Consider the following 27,219-nt stretch of genomic DNA (forward strand, 5'->3'; position numbering starts at 1 on the left):
TGGGCTGTGCCGGGCTGTGCCGGGCCGTGCCGGGCCAGGACAGGCGGGGGTGGGGGCCTGAGTTAGTGGAGTCAGTGACAGGCGCTCGGGGCAGCCCGCGCCTTACTGAGGTCCCCGCCCCGTCCCGGCCGGGCCGGCTCGTCTGTCAGTCACTGGGGCGGAGGCAGCGGCGGTAGCGGGGCCGGAGCCAGGCTGTGAGCAGAGCGCGGGCCAGGCCGAACGGAGAGAACCTGCCACAGCCCCTCAACTCCACGGACTCTTCGCCCCAGACTCACAAAGCTGCACCCCCCGCGCTTCTTTGGACGCCTCCGTAATCCGCGAAGGGCTTTCTCCCCCGTGACCCCTCAGCCCCGTGACCTCCTCATAGCACCCAAGCGCTCACCCGGACAAGGGTGTTTTTGGTACAGGCCGTCGACCCTGTGACTTCTCACGGGCCAGGGACTCGGTTCCCCCCATAGGCCTCCCTCCCCAATGACTTCCTCCTCATAGATTCTAGGGACAGAACCGTGACCTATCATTAGGACCAGCGTCTGGGAACACCTCACTGACGCGTCCCTCCTCAGAGTACTCCTTCGTGGGTCTCCTCCTAAGAGCACCCCTTTTGGTCTCTGGCAAACTCCCCACCCCCAAACGAGGTGGGGAGGCCTCGGCAGCCATGCCTTCCCTGGGTACCCCCTTACCCCACCAGTCCCTGGGCGCCCAAGCCGGGGTCTAGCAGGGGGCCAGCAGCCAAGGGGCTGGGGCAGGAGACAGATCAGGGTCCACCTCCCTGCCAGGGAGGGAGCAAAGATGGAGCGGCGGGAGGAGCAGCCGGGGGCTGCAGGGGCTGGAGCAGCACCAGCCTTGGACTTCACTGTGGAGAACGTGGAGAAGGTATGAGGGCTCTGGGGTGGGAACCCCAGTGACAGAGCAGAAGTTCTGGGGACTGACACTAATGCCAGAGCTCAGGCCTGGGCTGGGTGCCCGCTGGGATAGTGCCCCCAGAGCACCTGGCATTTGCTGTCTCTGGGCAGGCAGTACAGCAGTGTTGCAGTATCTAATGGGCTATTTTTGGCTTTCCTTAGACACAGATCCCCTGTGGACAGATACTCTTGGGTCTTGGGCTGTTGCCTTCAGGGTACTGATGACTTGGACTTCCAGCCAGACTGGCTGTTGTCCAGCTGTATGGGAAATGCATGAGGGTGCCATAGGAAACTAGCAACCCAGGAGACCTACAGTTCAGTAACCCCTCCACCCCCCAGAAACCATACTAATGCCAAATCATCCTGGACCTGACTTTGTTCAGCCAATGGCTTAGAAAATATCTGGCACTAAAACAATCTGGGTAATGTTTTCGCTTTTTTTTTTTTTTTTTTTTTTTGAGAAGGGTCCTTCCTTGATTGGATGGAAGCCAAACCAGTCCTGGGAAGGCAGGAATGGGGCTGGCTTTCTTGTTTTGTGCTGTGTCCAAGGGGTCTGGCCCTGCTGGCAACCTTACAGGACATTTCCTTGCTCACCTGCCCATATAGCTTCCTGCCATATCCCTCCCAGGCTATCCCATTGCTCAGCACATCTTTTCTGAACTGCTTCTTTGGTTCTATTCTGTGTTCTGCTCCCAGCAGCCTGGAATGGAGGAATTCATGCCCCTTGGGATGAATGGGGACGCGGGGCTACCTTGTTGGAAAGCAGGGGATAAGTTGCAGATGTTCATTTGTAATTCTTGAGCTCTGTGTGCCATAACAAATGCTGAGGGTGCATCCCTTCTGCTTCTGTTTTATGCCTATGGGCATCCCTGGGGGGCCAAACAAGGGACAATGGCCGTAACTAGCTGTCAGAGGTATAGATAGGGCTAAGCCTAGTTAGATGAAGCCTGTTTAAGAGCCATGGTCCTGGCCTCACTCTCCCACCTCTTGGGGCTGGGCAGTGTTGGCATGGTGGTGCCCTGTTTCATCTACTACCCGGGAGACAAGCCAGTATTTTCTTATTGTGTGAAATCCCACTGCAATTGGGGCCCTGGGGATTCTGCTAGTTGACAGCTCCAGGCTAGGTATTTGCCAGGGCTGCAGTGATGCCCAAGGTTTCTCTGGATCCAGCTTGTTGAACCCTCACTTGAGCTCTCTGAGGGGTGTTTTCACTCTCCCTTCCCTGCCTTAGGGCTGCTTGGCATGAGTGTTAGTCCTGCTTAGATTTCAAATTGGCTTTGGTGCCAGCATCTGGAGTAATCTAGGGATGATCCTAGGGGATTGAATGGAGCTATTGGAGTTGATGGGAGCAGCTGTGCCTGGGAGGGTCAGGGCCCCTCAGACTATTCCATGTTCATCTCAGACTTAGCTTTATCCCTATGGAGCCATTCTTCCACCTGGGTCTTGCCCTTGAGTGCCTTCCCTTGGGGAGCACAGCCTCCTCTTTCTGCTTTCCTGTGAAGATTCCCTCTCTGAACCCATAACATTTTGCTATAAGAAGAGGATATGGTAGAACATGGGCAAGATTCAGGCTCTCAAAATATTTGCAGGACCCTAGGTCCAGGAAACATTGCAAGGCCCTGAGCCACCCTTTTTGCTCAACACCCCAGTCAGGGAGAGGGAGCAGTCTTGCAGGAACAAGTCACACCCTCTGTTCTGGGCTCTGGCAGGATCCAGAGTGGCCGGCATCTGCTCAGTCCTATGCTGTCCTGCAGGCGCTGCACCAGCTCTACTATGACCCCAACATTGAGAACAAGAACCTGGCTCAGAAGTGGCTGATGCAGGCCCAGGTCTCCCCACAGGCCTGGCACTTCAGCTGGCAGCTACTACAGCCCGACAAGGTGCCTGAGATCCAGTACTTTGGGGCCAGTGCCCTACACATCAAGATCTCTCGCTATTGGAGTGATATCCCCACTGATCAGTATGAAAGCCTAAAGGCACAGCTCTTCACCCAGATCACTCGCTTCGCCAGTGGCTCGAAGATTGTGCTGACTCGGTTGTGTGTGGCGCTGGCCTCACTGGCTCTCAGCATGATGCCTGATGCTTGGCCATGTGCTGTGGCAGATATGGTAAGACTCTTCCAGGCTGAGGACTCACCAGTGGATGGCCAGGGCCGTTGCCTGGCCCTTCTAGAGCTGCTGACAGTACTGCCTGAGGAGTTCCAGACCAGCCGCTTGCCCCAGTACCGCAAAGGCCTTGTGCGGGCCAGCCTGGCAGTGGAGTGTGGGGCTGTCTTCCCATTGCTGGAGCAGCTGCTACAGCAGCCCAGCTCACCCAGCTGTGTACGTCAGAAGGTGCTCAAGTGCTTCTCCAGCTGGGTACAGCTGGAAGTGCCACTGCAGGACTGTGAGGCACTTATTCAGGCTGCCTTTGCTGCTCTGCAGGACACGGAGCTCTTTGACAGCAGTGTGGAGGCAATCGTCAATGCCATCTCGCAGCCTGATGCTCAGAGGTGAGCTGGTCCCCACCTGCCCAGAGAGGGAGTGCCTGTTTGGCCAGCCACATATCCATCCATCTGTTCAATAAACATCAGTGAAGTGCCTATTGCATGCTTCGTCCTATGCTAGAGATACAACAAGGAACCAAATAAGACATGCCCCCTGTCTTCATGATTTAGAGAGCCAAGCAGACATTCACACAGTTAATCATCCAGAAAATTATTCAGTTAAAATATTTGTCCATTGTCTTTCTCTCAACCAGTCACTAAGTCCTGGCTGTTCTGCTCCTGACCATATTGCAAATCTATTCTTTTCAATTTCCATTGCTACCGCCCTAGTCCAAGCTGTCATCATCCCTCTCCCCAGATTTCAGTAGTTTTCTCACCAGTCCCCTGGTTTTTACTCTTATACCCTTTATTGTACCAGCAGCCAGAGTTGTTCTTTTGAAAATGAGGCTCTAATCTTTTCTTTCTGATCTGAACACTTCTGTCACCTCTCTCTCCTCTTAGGATAAAATTCAGAATCTTAGTGAGGCTCACAGTCCTTGATATGTTGCACAGTGTGGCAGGACCAGCCTTATCTCATGCTATTTCTCCTTGCTTTCTACTATCCTCTTACCTGGTCTTTTCAGTTTTCTGAATGTCCCATGTTTCTTCTAGTCTCTGAACATGTACTTGACGTATCACCTCTGCCTCAGATTTCACTTCCAAAGGGAAGTCCCCCATGATTTTTAAGACTAAGCTTGGTCTTCTCTGTTGTATTATTTATGGACTCGTAGTATTTTTTCTTCTTATCCTATAACCTGATTTCATTATAAATCAACATATCTCCCCATTAATCACTCAGCTCTGTGAAAACAAGGACTGTCATTTTGTCTTATTGTGCTTGGCACATGATAACATTCAAGTTTTGAATGGATGAAAAGAAGGAGTTATCTAATGGGGAGGGGTAGAGGAGAGGGAGATTGGGTGAGGAGAAGGAATGTTCCTAGTTTCAGGAACCACAGCAGGTGCTAAGGCCTGTGGTGGACAGCACAGTAGTGCATTCAAGGACTTGGAAGAAGGTGAATGTAGTGAAGTGTTTGGCAAATGTGTGTTGAGTTGGGTCCTGCATCTGGGAGCACATAGGTGGAATGCTTGAACTTTTACATGTCAGGAGCTCACAATCTGGTAGGCACACAAATGAGCATGTGCCATTGATATGATGAAAACTGAAGGAGAAAGTAGGGGGGTCTAGGAGCCCAGAGGCAGCATTTAATGTAGTCTGAGGGTTGTGAAAGACTTCCAAGCTATGTTTGGAAGGCTTGTAAGAGTTAGCCAGATAGAAGTAATGGATATGAGAAGGATAGTCCAGACAGATGCAAGAGCCAACAGATGAGAAAGGTGTGAGAGTACATTGAGTGGTAATTTGTAAATCATTGGTATGATTAGATAGCAAGGTTTAGGGGCCATTATTTGTAGGAGATCTAGGCCCAAACCATGCAGGACCTTGTCAGTGTGATCTTCATCCTGAGGATGATGTAAAGTTATTAAAGGATTTTTAAAAAATATTTATTTTTTAGTTGTAGTTGGGCACAATATCTTTATTTCACTTATTTGTTTTTATGTGGTGCTGAGGATTGAACCCAGGGTCTCGCACGTGAGAGGCAAGCACTTTACCACTGAGCCACAACCCCAGCCCCCTTATTAAAAGGATTTTAATAAGAAAATGGTCTGCTAGAGTTTTGGAATAAGGTGGGTTGGAAAGTCTTCAAGACTGGAGACCTGATACTTGACATTTCAAAGATAGGGTTTTGGGAATCCTTAGCAAAGTTGGAGGGGGAAAACTATTGAAAGAGACTGCATACAAGAATAGCCCAGGTTTCCATATCAGTAAAAAAATGGAGGTGATCATATCAAACTGACAGAGTTGTAAAGATTTAAATAGGGTAAGGTGCATAGGGTTGGCCCCTGATCAAGACTATTTTAACTCCCTGATTAATGGGATTTCTTTCATGGCCCCTCAGTAAAGGGATAGGGTAAGGAGCATAGGGTTGGCCCCTGATCAAGACTATTTTAACTCCCTGAGAAATGAGAGTCCTTTCATGGCCCCTCTGTAAGGGGGTGGGGGAGTTAGTAGCCCCTATTTGTACATATAAGTCATTGGTATGTTACATATTTTAGACTGGAGACAGAATGAGTGGTTGTGTATATTTATGTTTGGTTCTTGTACCATATGTGATAAATGTAATGGGAACCTTATTATTTTTTTTTTTTTAAGAGAGAAATCACATAGTGTTAAACACACATACTATTAAATTGATTGAAGGTGTTTATGGTACTGGGGATTGAACCCAGGGTTGCTGAACATCCACAGCCTTTTAAAATTTTTTTTAAATTTGAGACAAGAGTTTACCAACAAGCTTAGGGTCTCGATAAGTTGCTGAGCCTGGCTTTGAACTTGTGATCATCCTGCCTCAGGCTCCTGAGTCACTGGGAGTACAGTGCACCGTCACACCCAACTAAGCTGTTTACTTTTAGAATTGGGCATAAAAAGTAAAACCTGAATCTTGCAATAGGTAATGGGCCTAGTTGATCAGTGGCTAAAGTACATGCACATAGAAAATGCCCTTAACCACTGATTTTTAAGACTAAATTAAACAAAACATTGAGTTAGTGTTTTTGTTTTTTTTGTACCCAGAATTGAACCCAGGGAAACTTAACCACTGAACCACATCCCAGCTTTTTAATTTTTTATATGAGGCAGGGTCTCACTATGTTCATAGGACCTTGTTAAAATACTAAGGCAGGATTTGAATCTGCAATTCTCCTGCATCAGCTTCCTAAGCTGCTAAGATTACAGGTATGTGCCACTGCACCTAGTTTGGGGTTGGTTTTAAGAAAAAAAGAAAACTGCTTTGGGCTGGGCATAGTGGTACATACTTGTAATCCCAACAATTTGAGAGACTAAGGCAGGAGGATTGCAAGTTTGAAACAAGCCTGGACAATTTAGCAAGATCTGTCTCAAAATAAAAAATGAAAAGGGTTGAGGATGTAGCTTAGCGATAGAGTGCCCCTGGGTTCAATCCCTAGTACTGGGAATGAGGGGTAACTTTTGGTATGAAGATTAAATAAGGACATGCCTGCAAAATTTTAGCATGATTCCTGCATTCTCCATAAATGACAGTTTTTTTTTAAAGCTAGCTATTGGTATTGTTGTTACATTGATAGTCAGTATACTTATCTCCTGGCTTCTCTTTTTCCTTCATAAGGTGGATACCAAGTCCCAGGTCAAGGCCTCTCTTGGCAGCCTAAAGCTCAAGTGCTTGGTGGCTAAAAGAAATTGATTAGGACAAGTACCTGGGTGATGTAGGGTGTCCTTGAATACACCCAAGTTTACCTACCCAGCCTGTCTCAAGGGCTTTGGCAGGTAATTGATGCCTCTTCTCTTCTGAACGAATGAGCGAGCAAGGAGCCAGTGAGGGAACCCACAGCCTCCTGAGCGCCCATTGGCTGCAGCCCCTTGGTTGCTTAGCAACTCTTCCCATTTTCTCAGCTCTTCTCCCAGAGCTCTAATTGCAGGTCTGGGCTGAGCTCAGTGTGAGCAGCAGCCAAGGAGTCCCCAGCAGCCTGGCCTCAGCTGCTGGAGCTGACCAACAGCAGCCAGGTCCTTTGAATCCAGTCTTAGTTGTAGTTCTAAAGTCATCCTCCCAGTCATCCTTCATCAAATCTAGAAACTTCTGGGGCTTTAGGCTTATTCTCTCCATTCACAGGTCTCTGGCATTTGTTCTCAGGTGGTAGGAAATCTTTGTAGGAGTTTTCCCCCTGAGTGGGCTAAACCCAGCCCAGAGTCAGCTTGGGGCTTGCTCTATAAAGTGTAGTTTCCTATTTTTGGCTTAAGAAAGTCACCTTCAGTGACTTTGATTCCTGGGTCATCCAAGTGCTCCCTTCCCCAGGTGCTCTGACATCAACCTTTCCCCTGGCTGAGCTTGCACACAGTAGCCATTTTCCTGCTCCTCCAACAGCTGTTGCTGCTTCCTGGTCTTCTTTGAAATGTAATTTTTTCCTAAAATATATTTTTAATTCTGGAACTGCTTTTCATTGGGCCTGGGAGAAGAGGAAAGGTGAATTAGACAGAATGTTGGGGGCTCCCCTCAGAACTGGAGATAAGGATTGAAATCTGCATGAATCCTTTGGGAAATTTTTGTTTGGACTCTGAAAGGGAAGCAGAACTAGAGCAGTTTCAGGGGTTGTCTCAACCTGCAATCTGTTTGACCTTTAATGATACTCTGAGCCCTTCTTGGCTACGTTGTCCTTGATTTAGCCTACTGTGAGGCTCAGGTGAGACAAATTAATAATCCTCACTGAGTACCTACTGTCGGTATGAACTTTGGCAGGTGGAGAGAGTCTTGGAATACAGTGGAGATGCTATGGGGTTAGGTACTTCCTCTTGTCCCCAGCTCAGCTTCTGGGGAGCCTGTGGGCCATAGCCTTGCCCCTGTTCTTTGTACCAGAGTCTGGCCTGAAGATGCCCATTGTCTGGTGGTGCAGCCTGTGTCAGGGGCATGAGACAAGCTATCCCAGCTGTGTCTAGGCGGCACCCTCTGGGGCTGTCTCTGAATCAGGGGTGTCCTGGTATGGATAGCCTTTCCTGCCAAAATGGGGATGTGGAGAAGGAAGCTAACATCCCTGGGCTGGTTGCCTCTTTTTGTTCTTCTCATCTTCCCATAAAGTTATGAGGCTACTGCCTAGCAATCTTCCTGGAGCAAGTCCAGATAGAAATCCTTTGGGAATCTCAGTTCTCTTTCCCTCCATAGATTGCTGTGGTGATACTATGATTGACAGCAGAGAGTTCCAAGCATGTGATTTCCTCTAAGAGGATGGCTTATTCTGCTTAATCTGGTTCCCACATATTGGGATCAAGCTAGTCTTCTCTCAGTCTCCTTTGTATACTGAGCTTCCTCTGCTCCTCCTTTAGGGATCATTTTGCTTCAGGCCTCTGACCTGGATGGACCTTTTTCTCATTCAAAGCTTTCTCCCTGGGCAGTTCTTATCTACTCCCATACCTTCAATTATCAGCGGTTAGCTGATGACTCTGAAATCTCTCTCTCTTGCCCTAACCTCTCTGCTGGGCTTCAGGGTTTTATATCCTGTTCTTTCTAAATGCCTCTGCTTGTATATCATGCCTGATTCTGAACTTTGCACTTTTCTACCTCTCATTAATGGTGTAACTGTACCTCTCTACCCTCCCTTCCAGGTCTTAGTAAGTAGCTTCACCCTTTCCTTATTTGGAGAATTATCCTTGACTTCCCAATCTTTGTATCCAGTCTCTCTTCACTTCCTGTCCATTTTGCCTCTTAGCGCTGTCTCTGAATTTACCATCTGTACCTCTCTGTCCCTATGCCACCAGAGTACACAGGAATTAGGGTTTGCTAGGAGAGGGTGGGATTGATAATCTCATGAGTTTTGCTGCTTTCTGAAGTCTTCCTTAACAGGGGTCTTGACTCTCCCACCTTGTCCTTCTTTCCTAACAGTGACTGTATTAGTTTCATAGCGCTGCCATAACAAAGTACTTCAAACTGAGAAGCTTTAAACAACAGAAATTTATTATCTCACAATTGTGGAAACTAGAAGTCTGAAATCAAGGTGTCAGTAGGGCAATGCTTGCTCTGAAAAGTGCAGGGGACTCCTTCCCTACCTCTTCCTGACTCCTGGTAGCTTGACTTGTAGCTGCGTAACCCCAGGCTTACCTTCATCCTCACTAGGCATTCTCCCTGCATGTCTCTGTCTTCATCTGTCTTCTTATAAGGACACCAGTTGCATTAGATTTAGAGCCCACCCTGCTCCAGGATGACCTTGTTTGTAATGAGCCTTTTTCTAAATAAGGACATATTTTGAGATATTGGGAGTTAGGATTTCAACATATAATTTTGGGGAACACACATTTACTGCTGATCCCCCAAAATTTATGTCACTCTGATATACAAAATATATTCACCTCATCTAACCTTAGAACTAATAAAAGTTTTAACCCATTTCAGCATCAACATTTAGTCACTTGGAGGACATAATTCAACCTATAACACTGACCTTTTCATATTTCCTTCCCAGAGTTCTCCTAGGACCTAAAGTTTGTCCCAAGATGGACAGCATCAAAGCTACCATGACCTATTTTTTGCTTAGGATTTGATAGGAGGGGGCTCTGATAGAAGATAGGGAGATTGTGTCTTTTTCTCAAAGCTTGGTGGGGGTTAAGCTGACAGCTCCAATGAGTCTCCTCATCTCATTACTCTAGGTACGTGAACACACTTCTGAAACTCATCCCACTGGTGCTGGGACTGCAGGAACAACTGCGACAGGCAGTGCAGAATGGGGACATGGAAACTTCCCATGGCATCTGTCGCATCGCTGTGGCCCTGGGCGAGAACCACTCCCGGTAGGGAGTCGGGGGCAGCTGGTGGTGGGATAGCAGAGCCCTCTAAGAAGTCGGATTGTGGAACCCCCTTGGGGAGGTGGAATGACCTTACTATATATCTCCTCCTCTGCAGGGCCTTGCTGGATCAAGTAGAGCACTGGCAGAGCTTCCTGGCACTTGTCAACATGATCATGTTCTGCACAGGCATCCCTGGCCATTATCCTGTCAATGAGACTACCAGCTCCCTAACTCTAACTTTCTGGTACACACTGCAGGTATGTCTATGTCAATACCAGTAGGTCTGGGACATCATGGAAGAAAGTGGATCCTTGGGCTTTCTATGGCTTCTGAAGTGGCTCATTGTTTTCCCCTGACCCTCTCAGGATGACATTCTATCCTTTGAGGCAGAGAAGCAGGCTGTATACCAGCAGGTGTACCGACCAGTCTACTTCCAGCTGGTGGATGTGCTTCTGCACAAGGCCCAGTTCCCTTCTGATGAGGAATATGGATTCTGGTCCTCAGACGAGAAGGAGCAGTTCCGAATTTACAGGTGATGCTAGCAGGCTAACCCTAGCTAACTGGAATCCTGAAATAATGAAGGCAATCAGGGAAGGGGCCCAAGGCCAGACTTCCTGAATTCTAGGATTCCTTTCTCTATTCTTTATGCATTTTTGCATAGGGTTTGAGGGTCCTGGGGTAGGCTCTTAGTCCTGGGTCAGGATCCAGGCAGTGTAAAAGACCTTCGTCTGCTTCTCAGGGTGGACATCTCAGACACGCTCATGTATGTCTATGAGATGCTGGGGGCCGAGCTGCTCAGCAACCTCTATGACAAGCTGGGCCGTTTGCTCACCAGCTCAGAGGAGCCCTACTCCTGGCAGGTACCTCCCAAACCTGATTCCCTCAGCCCTCCCTGACCTGTCACACCCTCCTCCTCAGCCAAGCCAGTGGCATCCTCTTTCCCCAGCACACAGAGGCTCTGCTTTATGGCTTCCAATCCATCGCGGAGACCATCGACGTCAACTATTCTGATGTGGTGCCCGGGCTCATTGGTCTCATTCCACGGATCAGCATCAGCAACGTACAGCTGGCAGATACTGTCATGTTCACCATTGGTGAGACCTGGCAAATATCCATGACCACATTCCTAGAGCCACAGCAGCCATCCTTAGCCATGGCCAGCCTGCTCTTTCCTGTCCAAAGTGGGAGAGACACATGGCTCCATGTACAGTCAGCACTGCAGCCAACTGTCCCTGCAAGTGTACCAAGCTGCATTTCAGTGAGGCCAGTGCACTGTCAGTGGATCAGCGGTGTTGCGCCTCTGTTGAGTAGTAACCCCTTCCTGCTTCTCAGCTGTGAGATTCACATTTGAGCATGCATATGTGTATTTACTCATTCTGTCCTCTGAATGAGCAGTCCTCTCTGCTGGTGCTATGACTCGACCCTGCCAGGAGCTCAGCTTGCCTTGAGGGAAATGGTACAAAACCAAACCTGGCCTGTCTCAGAGATCCTTCCCTTTCTTTTTTTCTTTCAGGAGCTCTGTCTGAATGGCTGGCTGACCACCCGGTCATGATCAACAGCGTTCTGCCCCTTGTTCTGCATGCCCTAGGCAATCCTGAGCTGTCTGTCTCTTCTGTGTCCACCCTCAAGAAGATCTGCCGAGAATGCAAGTATGACTTGCCGCCCTATGCTGCCAATATCGTAGCTGTCTCCCAGGTATGAAGAGGCAGTACCTGGGTGGTGCTGGGCCTTAGGGTGCACTGCACTGTGCTGATACCGTGTTCCTGTATTTTTATATCCAGGATGTACTGATGAAACAGATCCACAAGGTATGACTCAAAAGTTTCTAGGTGGTTTCCTTGAGGTCTTAATGGAAACCTCTTATCCCCCCAAACCCTGGTTTCTACCGTATCCTACCCTTATCTCTTATTCTCTGTTGTTGGAAACCTTCCCCAAGAGGCTCATTCTCCTTTCCATTCACAACCAAATGTGGTCAAGATGAACGGCCCATGTTTTCTGTCCCACAGACAAGCCAGTGCATGTGGCTGATGCAGGCTCTGGGCTTCCTGCTATCAGCCCTGCAAGTAGAGGAAATCCTTAAGAACCTGCACTCGCTCATCTCACCCTATATCCAGCAGCTGGAGAAGCTGGCAGAGGAGATAGTAAGTGAGCTCTGGGGGCCAGGGCAGCACTGGGACTTTGGTGCTTCCCCTTGTGTGAGCTGTGACTGCTGAGGGGTTGGGTCAGAACTGACCCTTGAGGCTGGGCCTGAGCAATCTGGGGACCAAGCTGGAGCTGGGAGATATGGAATTTGATTCACTTCTCCTCATAGCCCAATCCCTCCAACAAGCTGGCCATTGTCCACATCTTGGGGCTTCTCTCCAACCTCTTCACCACACTGGACGTCAGTCATCACGAGGATGATCATGAAGGTCCTGAGCTCCGGAAGCTGCCAGTGCCACAGGGACCCAACCCGGTGGGTGGCTTGTCTTTGCCATTGCCCCCTCCCCCATGGGAATGTCATTGTCACTCCCACCTCTGTGAGTAATGTTGTCATTGTTTCCCTGACCCCTTGCAGGTAATGTGTTTGGTTCTCTCACCCCAGAATGATCTTATCAATGTCTCCCTCCCGGTAGCAATGTTATTGTCATATTCAGTTCTGTGGATGTTTTCCTTGTTCTCACCCAAAGGGGTGATGTTATTGAGGTTCATTTGCCCCGTGAGGGACACTGACCTTCAACCCCCTCAACTGTTTTTTTGAGCCCTCCTTCAGTCTCCGACTCTGTGGCATCTTCTGCTTAGCATTCATTGTCCCCTGTGGGCACTGAGGAAGCTTACATACTCCATAGGTAATGGTTCTTGCCTTCAGTTTTCTGTCAGTCTAGAGGAAATCCTTAAAAACAGATTGCTGCAAAGCAGTGTGATAAGTACTTCCCCCCAGACAGTGTGGATAAGCTTGGTCACAGCGTGGTAGGGTGACCCTTACAACTTGTTTTCCCTGGGGCAAACCTTGACTTCCCACTCAAAACTCAGCATGACGGGCTGGGGTTGTGGCTCAGTGGTAGAGAAACTTGCCTAGCATGTGTGAGGCACTGGGTTCGATTCTCAGCACCACATATAAATATATGAATAAAATAAAGGTTCATTGACGTCTAAAAAATTTTTTTAAAAAACTCAGCATCAGTATCTGACTTGTTCATCTCTTGGGACTGTGTTGGGTAGCAGGTGTGGTTTTGAGTGAGTAGTTTACATACTGTAAAGGTCAGTACAAATATGAGGGACTGCTTTGGTCATTGTTCCTGGAATTCCCTCAGGGTTTCTCCTGAAGAGAAGGAAGCCACATGCATCCTGATCCCTCCATTTAAATCCTGGCCCCAGTTTCAGTTGCTCTTGTGGCTCGAACCCAAGCCATTCCCACCAATGTCCCACAGTACCCCTTCTGTGGCAGTCATCATCCTGCCTTCCCTCCCCTCTCAGGACCTTATCTGCTTTCTTCTTCTCCATAAGCTGCCCACACCTACATACCCCTTGGGACTCCCTATTCCATGTCTCTAGTCCATTGCCTTGGTTTTATTGAACTGAGTGGATAGAGAGTAATTTTTTTTAAATATTTATTTTTTAGTTATAGGTGGACACAATATCTTTATTTTTATGTGGTGCTGAGGATCAAACCCAGTGCCTCACACATACTAGGCGAGTGCTCTACCTCTGAGCCACAATCCCAGCCCCTAGAGAGTAATTAAAAAAAAAAAGTTTACAGATTTGTCATAATCCTTTTTTTGTATTTATTTTTTTGTTGTAGTTGGACACAATACCTTTATTTTACTCATTTATATTTATGTGGTACTGAGGATCGAACCCAAGGCCTCGCATGAACTAGGCGAGCACTCTACCACTGAACCACAACCCCAGCCCTGTCATAATGTACTCATGATGTCCCTGCTTTGAAGTTTGAAGCTTCTTCTGAAATAATCTCTAGAATTCAGAGTATTCTTCTTTCGTTCCTGGGCTGAGGGGGTGGTCAGGAAACCACTTCTTTCCCCAGGGTTCCCATGAACCAAGTATTCAATGTGCAGTTGGAGGTAATAATTTGAACTCCTCTTCTACTGCCTACTCCCAGCTCCCCCTCAGGTGGGTGGCAGGGATGATGGGGGCACTTCACTTCTCCCTGTGTCTTCAGGTGGTGGTGGTGCTGCAGCAGGTCTTCCAGCTTATCCAGAAGGTGCTGAGCAAGTGGTTGAATGATGCCCAGGTGGTGGAGGTGAGCCCTGACCCTTATTCTCTGCTCCCATGGTGACTTTGCTCAGAAGTGGAGCCAGGACTGAAGAGTTGCTGCCCCACTTTGGTTGGCAGTGGTCTGGAGGAAATAAGGGGGTGGAAATCTTGTCCTACAGAAACAAGGAATCTTCTGGGAAGATATTTAGAACTCTGCAGTATCATAAGAAGTACTCAACAAAAGGGCTATGACATTAGGGCTGAGGGATAATCAGGTATCTGTTATAGCATCAGAGACCTGCCTTTGGTCCCTTCTCAATTCAGGCTTTTGTTGCTGTTGCTGCTCCCTGAGAGGAAATGGTGGAGATGTAAGTAGCAAGAGTTAAGTGGCAAAGCTTCAGCCTATGCCCCTGTGTGGAGGGCTTTTTGCCCCCTGCCTTTCAGGGTGAAGGTCAGATTGTTTATCTTTCTTGGTTTGCAGGGCTTGGCCAGGCTTCTAGGTAAGGGTCCTTTCTTAGGCCCCCTCTGGGCAGAGCTACAGTTCTGTTCCAGCTAGTGGTGACCTGCTGACCAGGGCCCCTGTGTTTTCTTCCCAAGGCGGTGTGCGCCATCTTTGAGAAGTCTGTTAAGACCCTGCTGGATGACTTTGCCCCCATGGTGCCACAGCTGTGTGAGATGCTAGGCCGGATGTACAGCACTATCCCCCAGGCCTCTGCTCTTGACCTCACTCGACAGGTGGGCCTTCTGGTTTGGGCAGCTCTGAATATCATCTTAGGCAGAGATCTGACCTGGGTGGGATGGGTTAGCAGGCTGCATGGCTGGGGTACCCCACCACAGTTAGGGATTTTGGCTTGCTAAGAAGTGCCCCAGCTGACCAGTGTTCTCTGCTCTGCTTTGTTTCAGCTGGTCCACATATTTGCTCATGAGCCGGCCCACTTTCCCCCAATTGAGGCCCTCTTCCTGCTCGTCACCTCCGTCACACTCACTCTCTTCCAGCAAGGTAGGTTCTGAGCAGGGTCTCTGCTGCTGTCGCCACTGCCACTGCCTCTGCTTCCCTGACTGGGGAGCCAAAGCTGCCCACTGTGTTCTCTGTCCCCTGAGTTGCACATGGGACTTGGATACTTGTGGGATGAAGAACAGCACAAATTTCACCTTACAAATAGTTGACACTTCAGGTTGAAGTGGATAAGAGGGTGAATGATGTCTTCTGCTGGCCTGCTGGGTGCAGGGCCAGCCTGGATATTGGGGAAGACAGGGGCAAGGCTCTGAGGGACTTGGGGCACTAGGCTGGCTCCTTTTCTTTGGGATGTAATGAGAAGTGGGAAGCGCATGGTTTTGAAGTCAGGTAGACCTAGATTCTAAGCTCATCACCACCAACTAGTTGTGTGACCTTGGGCAAGTCACTTACCTTTGCTGAGCCTCATTTCCATATCTGTGAAATGGAGAGATCACATATTTGATAGGATTATTATAGGTTTAGTCACTCCCTTTGGGGCCCTGGCTTGGGGGTTTTGCACATAAAGTACTCAGATTGGGGATCCTTTCCTCATATTAAGGTTTAGTCCTTTCTAGGCCCAAAGCCAAGTACCTTTGGCACTCATTGCAGCCCCAACTCTTTGTGACCTCTGAGAGAGATGAGAGCAGCCTCCAACCTTCCCCAGCTACCTAACCCAGGCTTCCAGCCTAGGAAAGAAACAGCACTGCTCTGCCAGCTTTGTGAATCTTGCCTGGATTTGTAGTCCCAGATTTAAGACCCACCAGAGAGGGCTGGGGATATAGCTCAGTTGGTAGAGGGCTTGGGTTCAATCCCCAGCAACATAAGGCCCTGGGTTCAATCCCCAGCAACACCAAAAACAAAAACAAAACCCACCAGGAATCTCAGCTGGAGTCCAGAGTGTTCTTTGTTTATAGTCTCAGTGTCTGGTCCCTTGGTCCTGGCCTCTCTTTTCTCTGGGGTATGGGGTAGGTCCAAACTAAGGGGAAACCTGAGCCAGAAACCCAGTGCACTTCTCCTCAACTCTACCTCTCCCCATTCCTTGTACCCTCTTTGGGACAAGTCCCAATGGTGCTAACTCTGTGCATCTTTCCTCCTCTCCCTCCATGGGCCCTGCCTCAGTTTAGGATTGTTGAATTACTTCAACAATTTTCCACTTTGACATGTGCACTTCTCTGGAATCCATTCTGCATACAGTAGTTTGTAAGGTTCTCTATAAAACACAGATCTGAGCATTTTCCCTTCCTTTCCTTGCTGCCTGTTGCCCTCAGGTTGTTGTCCTCCTATTCCCACCTATATGGCAAAACTCTGGTGTACCTCTAACGTGTACCTCTAACGTGCCAGTGTCCTCATGACAGCTGTAGAATCCACACTGACTTTTTCCTTACCTCGTCCCATTTCCTTACAATTCCTCTGACTGGAATGCCCTGGGCCCTTTACTGGATAAACACTCACTCCTCAGGCCTTAGACAGGAGGAAGACCATCAATCCTCAGAAAAGTGCCTCTGAGGCAGAATTGGGTACTTCTAACTTTGTGCCGGAAATTACATTGTGGACACACAGCTGATACAGCACTGACCACACACAACAACCAGATCTTGTGTCTGTCTTTCTTCTAGACGGTGCCCCTCAAGGGCAAGATTAAGCCTCTTCTCCCTGCAGCCCCAGTGTCCAGAATGAGGCCAGCATAGAGTGGGCCTCAGACGCTGTTAAATAAAGGAGGATGAGGGCTCCTTGCCCTTAGAACCTTTCTTCATCACTGTCTGGCTCACCTCCAGCAGAGCAACTGAGCTGAACATTGAACCCACTTTTCTACAGTGGCACCAGGCATGGGGCACATTGGGACTTACTTTTGAGGACTTGAGTAACTCAGGGTTCAGAGAGGGACAGCCTTTATCGGTGGTTCCTGGAATCCTAGAGAAGGAAGTAGGGAAGAGATTATTATCTTTGTTACAGATGGGGAAACTGAGTGTTTGTGGCTTGCACAAGATCACACAGCTACTTAATGGTGTCTCAGGCAGATGTTTTTGCACTGCATCTTCCTGAGAGTGGAGAAGCCCAGACAGGAGCTCCAGGTGCATGCCTGTTCTTGCCATGGGAATTATCAGAACTGGAGGCAGAGGTGTCCAACATCATATTTGTTGGGGTTGTTGTCTTGATGGGCAGGATGGTCCCTATACCTGTATGTCATCCCAGTTGTAGACTTCCTAGGGCTCTGCCTTCCCACTGGACCATGGGGTGATACGGTGACTGGTTTCCCTCTTCCTTGGCATGTCCAGATGGTGGGAGCTGGTCCTCAGCCCTGAGCTTGGCTCTCTGCTAAGTCTGTGTCCATATAGAGGGACCTTGCCAGGGCGGGGCTCTCATTTTTTGGACTTATGACACCATTTACTCCTGTAGGCCAGTGACTTGTCTGGCCAGCCCCAAAGCACATGGGGTACTGCCCTATCCAAACAGAAATCCTTTGGTTTAAAGCAGATGGAATAGAATCTTCTCCTTGGCCAGACTAAGAGCCCTCTAGCCATGGAAGTAAGGGGCACTTTCTCAGGCCCTGATGCCTTTGACTGTCTAGGGTCATCAGTTGGGCTTTAAAGGAGGGGCCAAGGACTGACCTGCTGCCAGCCCTGCCCTCCTCTTCCATGGCTGTAATAGGTATATGCCAAGAAGCAGTGGGCTTACCCCAGCTTGGTGGAGGCCACAGTAAGTGTGGGGGCTATTTCTTCAGCTATATGGAGTCCAGAATTGCTTGAGCACCAAAGGAACACTGCGGGGACTGGCCTGAGGAAGAGTGGGAAGTAGGTGGAAGGCCCCTTCAGGGGAGCTGGGGCAGGCCCGTCCTTCACTTTGCCGTCTCTTTCTGTTGGGCTTCTCCCAGTTCATGGTTTTTGTATGTTTTGTTTCTTTATCTTGCTTCCTGCTGCTCATGTGCCCCCACGCTGTCTCCCTGCAGGCTCTCAGTCCCACATAACTATATGAGGTTGAGTTGCTGTTTGTATAATTTTTTCTTAAGTTCCATCTTTATTATATTTTAGGGCCCAGGGATCATCCTGATATTGTTGATTCATTTATGCAACTCCTGGCACAGGTGTGTTTTAGTTTTATTCATTCACGTTCTGTTCTCTCTCTTTCTCTTTCTCTTATGTTGATATTCAATTTAAGCCTATTTTTAGCTTTCTGTTGACAAATTTTTTTTTTCTGTTCAGTTGAATAGAGTTTCTTCATCTGTTTCCGTGGAAGTTGACAACCCAACATCCTCCTTTAGTGCCCCTTTGCCTCAACTAGCTCAGTCTCCTACAAAGACCAGGGAGAGGCTGATCCCGAAGGGAGGGAAGGGGGCCGGCCTGGAGGGAGTGGGGAAGGGAGTGGGTGGTGACTGTGCCCAGCAGTTCCTGTGTGGCTGGCTTGCCAGGACATTCAGGGATAGGGCTGGAGTTGAAGGGTCTGGGCTGCACTGTTCCCGTGCTCCTGCCGGGAACTGCCTGCCTCTGCACTCCCAGCCTGCTCTAAGAGGTAGGCCTGGAGCAGCTCCAGAGGGAAGGGCTAAAGGTAAATGTGAACACTGGAGCCTGGAGCCTGGCTGGTGGAGAGGTTGTGCTGCTGCTGGGTGGTGGGGTTCAGGCTCCACTGTGAGACTACATTAGGATGTGTTTGTGTCTGGTATGTGTTTAAGTGTGTTGCACCTTATTTTGTATTTTGAGTTTGATTTGTGAAGAGAGCAGAAATCTGTAAGTAGTATGTGTATTGTTTTGGGCATTGAGATAAATGTGAAGTTGAAGTGTGGGCATGTGCGTTGATGCATGTCGTACATTGATGTGTGTAGTACGTTTGTGTTGTGTTGTGTTGATGTTGTATTGAGGGATGTTGAGTGTGGAATGTGATAGAGGGTGTATATTAGGCTGTGGGAGTGTGTATGTGTGTTTGTACTGGGGATTGAACCCATAGGCGCTTAACCACTGAGCCACATCCCCAGCCCTTTTTAATATTTTATTTAGAAACTGGGTTTTGCTGATTTGCTTGGGGCCTTGCTAAGTTGCTGAGGTTGGCTTTGAACTTGAGATCCTCCTGCCTCAGCCTCCTGAGCTGCTGGGATTATAGGCATACACCACTGCGCCCAGCAGGAGTGTGTTTTTAATGGAGGACAGGAATATGTGTTGTGTCTTGGCAGTACAGAATTAGTATGATACAGAGTGCTGTGTGTTTAGGAACTCCTATGGGGTGGGGGAGTCCTGTGAGTTGAGGTAAATGGAGTGTGTCTCTGCTTAATTATTCCACAGATATTGACTGAGTGTATAATATATGCTTAGTACTCTGCTAGGTGCTAAGGATATAATAGTGAGCAAATGCAGACATGGTTCTTGATCTCCTGGAATTTACAGTCTAGTGGGGGAAAGCGAGGGGTGAGGATGGAGAATGTTCTGAGCCTGGATGAATATGTGTATGGGTATCCACAAGGATATATTTTTGGTGGGGAAGGTGTTTGAATGTGTATTTGTGGGTGTGCTGGGAGAGTGTACATACGTGGGAGACCTGGGTAGACTGAGAGTATGGGTATGTGGATGGTTTGGGATGTGGGGTGTTTGGGTGTGTGACTTTGTGGTGAGGGTGTGCTTCAGATATGGGACAGTGTGTGCATGTAAGGGATTAGGATACTGCTGTGTGAGTAGGGCCTTTCAAGTGAGGGTGCATGTCGGGATATTTGCACATGAGTGAACATGGGGTAGCGGGTATATGAGGGGTTGAAGGGTGGGGATTTCTATGATATGCGCTGGGGGCATTGCCGGCAAAAAGCAGTGTTTGAGGACTGCTAGAGCTGTGCTGAGTGTATCTTGTGACCCGAGGATGTGCCAGTCATGTCCTGGTACCAACTGGGGCAAGTCATCTGCCCCTTCAATCCATCTGCTCCCCCCATGGCAGCACTGCTCCTAGGGTAGTTATGGCTGAGAAGGCCCTGGACACAGGGTATCCTAGGTGAAAGATGGGGCTGGGATTCCAAGGCTCCTGTCCTACTTTTCCTCATCTTGAACAGGAGCTGGAGGGGGCTGAGGAATGTAGGCAAGACATGGTGGGGGTCTGCTGGGCTGGGGGCTCCATGTCCAGCTGCCATCTCTTCTTCCTGCTGCTCTGATCATAAACCCAGGGGCCTCGACTTCTTCTGTGAATGAAAGCAAAATAAGTGTTGGCTACCTGGACCCTGCAGGAGGTCTGGCCCCTGGTGGAGAGGGGAGGGAAGTGTTCGCTCTGGGAGTGACTTATGACCCACATTTTTCTGCATTATGATCCCCACCTCCAACCTTTCTTGCACACACCTGTACATTTATGTACACATACATTTACACAGAACCCCTTGGGCTGTTTCTCGCCTGACCAACTGAACTGTGGAGTGGTCTGGGTTCCCCAGAGATGGCTGGGTTTCAGCCTTTACCTGTGATGCGTGAAATTAGGGACTGGGGTGGAAGGTGAGTGGGGGGATGGTCCTTGGAGTTGGCTCGGGCTGGGCTTACCAGCTCCACCTCCTGCAGGCTCTCAAGCGGAAGCCAGATTTGTTCCTGTGTGAACGATTGGATGTCAAAGCTGTGTTCCAGTGTGGTAAGTGGGGCCAGGTGGACAGGTGGGCCTGGGGCTCCCTTGGGAGGATTCTTAGGCCCCATCTGATCTGCCTTTGTCTCTCCCACAGCTGTGTTGGCCCTCAAGTTCCCTGAGGCACCTACTGTCAAGGCCTCCTGTGGCTTCTTTGTGAGTCCCATGCTGACTGATCCCCCAACCCTGCCCTGCCTAGGACTCTAGAGGATAGGGGTATGGTATGTAGGTGTCATCCTCAGGAAGAGGTGGGAAGGATCCAGGACTGACAAGCCTCTCCATCCTCTGCAGACAGAGCTGCTGCCTCGGTGTGGAGAAGTAGAATCTGTGGGAAAGGTGGTACAGGAGGACGGTCGTATGCTGCTTGTAGCAGTGCTAGAGGTGAGCTGGAGCAAGTGGGGATTTGGTGTTGGTGGGGAGGCCCTCACTGCTGAGGCAACTGACTTTCTGGGAGGCTGAAAAATTTGGTTCTCTAAGCTCTTGGATTCTGATTCTTCCTTCATTAAGTGGCTGAAAAGTTGTTAGGATTGCTGCAAGGATTAGCTGTCTCTGAAAAAGCAGTATTCACTTGTGCAATGTGGCTGCAGAACTGTCCCAGAAACCCTGGGGCATGGTTTGGCCTCCTGGCTGCAGAAGAGGCAAGACCCTGGTGTACTGAGAAGCCCTTTCCTTCAGGCCATTGGGGGCCAGGCCTCCCGCAGCCTCATGGACTGCTTTGCCGATATCCTGTTCGCCCTGAACAAACACTGCTTCAGCCTCCTGAGCTTGTGGATCAAGGAGGCACTGCAACCACCTGGTTTTCCTTCTGCCCGCCTCAGTCCCGAACAGAAGGACACCTTCAGCCAACAGATCCTTCGGTGAGCAGAGCTGGGGCAGGGAGGAGGTGGCAGTATTGGTAGATAGTGCTAACCTGTTTTCCTTTCCCTTCTCCAGTGAGCGAGTGAACAAGAGGCGGGTGAAGGAGATGGTGAAGGAGTTCACACTGCTCTGCCGGGGGCTACATGGCACAGATTACACAGCTGACTACTGAGGGGCGCCCCCGCCCACATACTCCTTTTCACCCCTTCCTATTCCCAAAGAGTAAACCTGAACCTTCACTGTTGCTTCTGCTTCCTTTTTTTCTGCCACTGTCACCAACTGAAAGCCTGTGCCTAGAAGCGCAGGGAAAGAATGGGAGGATACTTGAACCTACGCCTTGGTCAAGAGTGGTGGGAACACCCTCTAGCTCCTGGATGGGAGAGGGGACTCCCGTAGCTAAGCTGCCTAGGTTGGAACCATTCAGAATATTGCTGTTGCCTTTGGGGTGGCAAGAGATAGAGTGGCTACAGTAGTGTTAGCAGCTCTCAGCTACCATTAAATTAGTTCCAGTTTGCACACATGCATTACAATCAATAATGCCGAGTACTAGGCACCTAGCTTTGCCCTAAACAAAGGCTGGGCAAGTCAGAGCTATCATGCTAAGCTGGAGGAATAGGGAAGAAAGGTCACATGGAGAGTTTCTTTTTTGATGGGAATAGGAGGCATCCTAGCAGAAGACTTGGGGCCTTGGGCTGGGTCCATTTGGGAGGAAAGAAAAGAATTGGGCTTCCAGGATGGGTGTCTGGTGGGGGTTGTTTTTTTCTGTTTTTTTTTGTTTTTGTTTTTGTTGTTGTTGTTGTTGTTGTTTTTGTTTTGGGTACTGGGGATTGAACCCAGGGTCACCTAACTACTGAGCCAAATCCCAAGCCTTTTTAAAAATTTTGAGACAGGGTCTCACTAAGTTGAAGTTGGTCTTGAACTTGCAATCCTCCTGCCTCAGCCTCCTGAGTCACTGGGATTATGGGCTTGCAGCACTGCACTTGGCTGATGTGGTGTTTTTGTTTGGTTTGTTCTGTTGTGATTTTTTTTTTTTTTTTTTTTTGGTATGGGGGATTGAACTCAGGAGTGCTTAACCACACTGTGCTACATCACTGACCCCTTTTTAAATTTTGATTTTGAGACAGGGTCTTGCTAAGTTGCCAAAGCTGTCCTCAAACTTGCAGACCTCCTAACTCAGCTTCTGGAGCTGCTAGGATTGCAAGAGTGTACCACTGTACCCAGCTGGCATAGGTTTTTTTTTTGTTTTTTGTTTTTTGTTTTTTTTGGTACCAGGGATTGAACTCAGGGGCATTTGGCCACTGAGCCACATCCCCAGGCTTGTTTCATATTTTATTTAGAACAGGGCTCACTGACTTGCTTAGCACCTTACTTTTTGCTGAGACTGGCTTTTAATTCAAGATCCTCCTGTCTCAGCCTCCTGAGCCGCTGGGATTCCAGGCATGTGCCACCACACTGGCTTGTGGGTTTTTTTGTTTTGTTTTGTGTGGTGCTGGAGATTGAACTCAGGGCCTTATTCATGCAAGGCAAGCACTGTACCAATTGAGCTATATACCCAGCCGACATGGGTATTTTTTTTAAAGCACCCAAATTTGCATATGGTTGAGGTGGGCTATAGAAAATGGAATGAGGGCTGAGAATGCTGCTCAGTGATAGAACACTTGCTTAACTTGCAAGATACTGGGTTCAATCCTCACATGTGTACACCCAGAAAGAAAAAAGAATATGGGACTGTGTGGTGGGGTGGGCAGAAGGTGTTGTAGCTCCTATGCATGTCCATCTGTAACTTCTTTCTTCTAGGGATCTTAAGCATAAATGGTCAGGGCTCTGTCAGGACCAAGGACAGCACCTGGCCTGCTCTTGCTTTCTTCCCTTTGCAGTGTTGCTTCCTTTTCTGTCTTCTCAGCCATAATTCACCTGGGCTGCCTCTCTAGCACTCAAGCCTTCTTAGTAAGATCTGCAGAGCATGGTGGTGCACACCTGTAATTCCAGCATCTCCGGGGGCTGAGATAGCAGGATCTTAAGTTCAAGGGCAGCCTTGTCAACTTAGTGAGGGGGAACCACTGAGGATACAGTTCAGTGGTAGAGTGTCCTGGGGTTCAATCCCCAATATCCCTCCCACACACACACATAAAATCTGAAGAGCAGGAACCTGTTCTCACTCCCTTCCATGAGCTTTGAGTCCCCTTGACAGGGGAACTGGTTATGCCCACATTCATCCCCCCTCCATTTTTCCCTCCCAACCATTGCAGAAGTTCTGTGTCCATTCTTTTTTATTCCACCTTTTCCCACACTAGTTGGTGTCAGTTCCCCTGTGTCATCATAAAGCTGCTCTTTCCACCTTCCTCTAACCCTTCTCAGTCCCATTTTCACTTTATTCTTGACTCCGTGTTTCTGGAGAAGATGGAGATGTTTCACATACTTTTAGGTTTTATTTCCCCCCACCCACCTGGTGTCCAGGTGTCTTCTGCTCCCACCTCCACCCTTCCCCATGACAAATGCAGGCTACAGAAAGTAGGAGAATGAGGAATCTGAAGCTTGACTTCTGAAATCAGTACACTTGGTTTTTATGCTGATCATGCCACGGACCTACTGTCTTTTTATTTTTTATTTTGGTACCGGGGATTGAACTCAGGGGCACCTGGGCCACTGAGCTACATACTCAACCCTATTTTATTTAGAGACAGGGTCTCACTGAGTTGCTTAGTGCCGCACTTTTTGCTGGGACTGGCTTTGAACTCGAGATCCTCCTGCCTCAACCTTCTAAATTGCTGGGATTACAGTCCTGTGCCACCTTGCCGGGCTACTGTGCCTTTTTAGTCTTCAAACCTGGGTCTGTTTTCTGTAAAATGGGATAATTCTTAATTCAGAGGCTAGAAATGTAGTGCGTGGTGGTCAATAAGTGCTCAAAAGTTTACCTAATTGACAGACTGCCATGATTATAATAGCAAATGGGATATTCAAAGGACTAATTTGTAAAGTGTTATAATTAAATTAATTTGACCCTCAGGACAATCCTATCAGGAGGTATTATTGTTAAGCCCCTCACTGTGTCCTCCATTCTTTTTTATTCCACCTTTTTCCACACCAGTTGGCCAAGCGTTGATATTCAAACCCAGGCAGTTCAGCCCGTGTTAAAAATTGTGCTATGATGTCCACCCCCACCCCCAGGCGATATAGTGCACATGAGATCATTAGTAACCGCCAGATAGGATCTGGGCAGTGGTGGAGAGCCCCGGGATAGTGACTTTCAGGGAGTCGGTCCGTCGATATTCCTGTAGGTGGTCGGTGGGCTGAATCCGACAGCGCGCCTCTGCGGGGATCCGCAGCCAGGGAAACTACAACGCCCAGGGGGCCGCGCGCCTTCTTCTGCGGCACTTCCGACTGGTCTCTGATGCAGGCAGGTCATTGGTTCTCTGTGGGACCTGGAAGCGAGGATTGGACAGTAGGAGCGGTGCTGATTTGGGATTGGTAAGGTTGCCATCGACCACGCCTCAAACCCGGAAGTAGTCTCCCCCGACAAACCCGTGTCCAGCGGAGCACGCGTTTGCACGTTCGTAGTTGAAATCCAGGAGTAGTGGGCAAGCTGTTTTCCCTTCTTCCCAAAAAGTGGCTTTTTGGAGGACTGCTTTTGAGGGTACGGGCCCCGAAGTTGACCGAGGTAGTCCCCTGCTGCATCCTGCCACCCAAGCTGTGCTTCATGGAGTCTACGTTTAGCAGCCCCGCGGAGGCGGCTCTGCAGCGGGAGGCGGGCGACCCCGGACTGCTCACTCCTCTCGCCGACCTCGACCATGTATACGAGCTGGAGCGAGTCATTGGATTTGTCCGCGACGTGGGGTGTCAACGGGTGAGAGCAGACCTAAAGAGGGCTGGCTCGCTTCTCTTGCGATGGGACACCAAGAGGATCAGGATCTTGGGGATTTCTTAAGGATGAGGACTGGGGAGTATCAGTCTGCCCGCAGCGCAGACCACCCGCCAGTCACTCCATGAGGCGGAGTGCTCTGAGACTCCAGGCTTTGAGGTCGAGTGGGGGCTCCCAGAAGATTTCCTTTGAAGAGGCTCTTGGCGAAGCAGGGCTATTCCTGACTCCATGGTTTAACGCTTACAGGTGGCCTTGCAGTTCCCAGACCAGCTGTTGGGAGACGCTGGGGCCGTGGCTGCACGACTGGAGGAAGCCACAGGATCAAAGATGTTCATTTTAGGGGATACGGCCTATGGCAGGTATGAACTCAGGCATAAGTGGGCCAGGCCCTATGGGGTTTCCCTTTGACATTGTGTGCCTCCAATGGCTGTGATTCCAAGAGGATGATGATTTTCCTCCTGATATTAGCTCCCCTCAGTGACAGTGTCTTCCTTTCATCTCACCATTTTCTTCACTGGCCGTATTTCTTATTGATGACAGCATCTCACTTCCAGATGAGAACCTCTCTCACTGATGGTCTCTCTCCTGTAGCTGCTGTGTAGATGTACTGGGTGCTGAGCAAGCTGGAGCTCAGGCCCTTGTACACTTTGGACCAGCCTGCTTAAGTCCCCCAGCCCGACCTCTTCCTGTTGCCTTCGTCTTTGGTCAACGTTCTGTGGCCTTGGAGCTCTGTGCCCAGGCCTTTGAAGCACAGAACCCAGATCCCACAGCGCCTGTAGTGCTACTGAGTGAGCCAGCCTGTGCCCACGCCCTGGGTGAGGAATTATGCCTATGCAGGAGGGAAGGGTGGACCCGCAGCTGTGTTCCTTAATTTCCCATATAGCTATTGATACGGGCTGGCCCCATCCTTCACTTTTTTGGGGGGTAGGGCAGAGTGGGAGGGACCAGGGATTGAACTCGGGGGCACTCGGCCACTGGGTCACATCCCTAGTCCCATTTTGTATTTTATTTAGAGACAGGGTTGCTTAGCACCTCCCCGTTCCTGAGGCTGGCTTGGAATTCGTGATCCTCCTGTCTCAGCCTCCCAAGCCACTGGGATTACAGATGTGCACCACCACAGCCCATCCTTCACTTTTGGGTCACATTTGGTTCCCTAGAGATGAGGGAACTCGCAATTTACCAAGCCCCAACACTGACACCCCCTCCTTCTCTTCCAGAGGCCTTGGCCACTCTCCTGCGCCCAAGATACAAGGATCTGCTTATCTCTAGCCCAGCTCTTCCCTTGCCAGTGGGGTCCCCCAGACCAGTGCCTGAACCATTGGAACGTTTTGGGCGCCACTTCCCCCTGGCCTTAGGAAGATGTCTGGAAGAATATGGTGCCTTCTATGTGGGGGGCTCTGAAGCTAGCTCTGACCCTGAACTTGATCCAGACCTCAGCCGTCTGCTCTTGGGATGGGCACCAGGGCGGCCCTTTTCCTCCTGCTGCCCAGACACAGGACAGACACAGGATGAGAGTGCCCGGGCTGGGCGGCTAAGGGCACGAAGACAGTATCTGGTGGAGAAGGCCAGAGATGCCCATGTGATAGGGCTATTGGCGGGCACACTGGGTGTGGCCCAACACCGTGAAGCACTAGCACACTTGCGGAACCTAACTAAGTCTGCTGGCAAACGTAGCTATGTGTTGGCCTTGGGGCGGCCCACCCCTGCCAAGCTTGCCAACTTTCCTGAGATGGATGTCTTTGTGCTCTTGGCCTGTCCTCTGGGTGCCCTAGCCCCCCAGCTTTCTAGTGGCTTCTTCCAGCCTATACTGGCACCTTGTGAACTGGAAGCTGCCTGCAACCCTGCATGGCCACCTCCAGGCCTGGCTCCTCATCTCACACATTATGCAGACTTGTTACCCGGTGAGTGATGGAGCACTACCTGCACTGGAAACTTGGGGCATGGAGT

General features: G+C 49.5%; 2 protein-coding genes and 1 long non-coding RNA gene across 10 annotated transcripts in view; 2 read left to right on the plus strand and 1 right to left on the minus strand.

Annotated features, from left to right (window-relative positions):
* Window positions 1-21,657, plus strand: Ipo13 (importin 13). 6 transcript variants are annotated; one of them, XM_021719821.3, is made up of 20 exons: window positions 4-873; window positions 2,612-3,393; window positions 9,653-9,793; window positions 9,906-10,047; window positions 10,156-10,322; window positions 10,530-10,650; window positions 10,737-10,884; window positions 11,379-11,485; window positions 11,572-11,598; window positions 11,797-11,931; window positions 12,102-12,245; window positions 13,950-14,030; window positions 14,582-14,719; window positions 14,888-14,984; window positions 18,011-18,063; window positions 20,498-20,564; window positions 20,653-20,711; window positions 20,847-20,936; window positions 21,231-21,412; window positions 21,489-21,657. In XM_021719821.3, the coding sequence occupies exons 1-20, from the start codon at window positions 790-792 to the stop codon at window positions 21,583-21,585; spliced, it is 2,862 nt and encodes a 953-aa protein (XP_021575496.1). In that variant the 5' UTR covers window positions 4-789; the 3' UTR covers window positions 21,586-21,657. The 6 variants fall into 6 exon arrangements, 5 of the variants coding, with proteins under 5 accessions (XP_021575496.1, XP_040144449.1, XP_040144450.1 ...); XM_021719815.3 differs by having other exon boundaries at window positions 6-873; window positions 11,304-11,485; XM_005317931.4 differs by having other exon boundaries at window positions 7-873; window positions 2,657-3,393; window positions 11,304-11,485.
* Window positions 12,243-27,219, minus strand: part of LOC144368023 (uncharacterized) — an 18,295-nt gene continuing 3,318 nt past the window's right edge. For both annotated transcript variants that reach the window (XR_013427744.1, XR_013427745.1), the window contains exons 3-5: window positions 16,829-16,892; window positions 15,393-15,416; window positions 12,243-14,126 (exon numbers count right to left, since the gene is read on the minus strand). This is a non-coding gene — a long non-coding RNA (uncharacterized LOC144368023). The remainder of the gene's footprint in view (window positions 14,127-15,392; window positions 15,417-16,828; window positions 16,893-27,219) is intronic.
* Dph2 (diphthamide biosynthesis 2) overlaps window positions 24,895-27,219 on the plus strand; it is a 3,582-nt gene continuing 1,257 nt past the window's right edge. Inside the window, exons 1-4 of one of the 2 annotated variants that reach the window (XM_005317932.5) lie at window positions 24,895-25,257; window positions 25,519-25,631; window positions 25,864-26,087; window positions 26,490-27,173. In XM_005317932.5, coding sequence (XP_005317989.2) covers window positions 25,111-25,257; window positions 25,519-25,631; window positions 25,864-26,087; window positions 26,490-27,173 — 1,168 coding nt within the window. In that variant the 5' untranslated portion in view covers window positions 24,895-25,110. Of the gene's footprint in view, window positions 25,258-25,518; window positions 25,632-25,863; window positions 26,088-26,489; window positions 27,174-27,219 lie in introns of those variants that run through there. The other variant, XM_040288522.2, reaches the window with a different exon arrangement.

This window comes from Ictidomys tridecemlineatus, chromosome 11, assembly GCF_052094955.1.
Source record: "Ictidomys tridecemlineatus isolate mIctTri1 chromosome 11, mIctTri1.hap1, whole genome shotgun sequence".
NCBI classification, from domain to species: Eukaryota; Metazoa; Chordata; class Mammalia; order Rodentia; family Sciuridae; genus Ictidomys; species Ictidomys tridecemlineatus.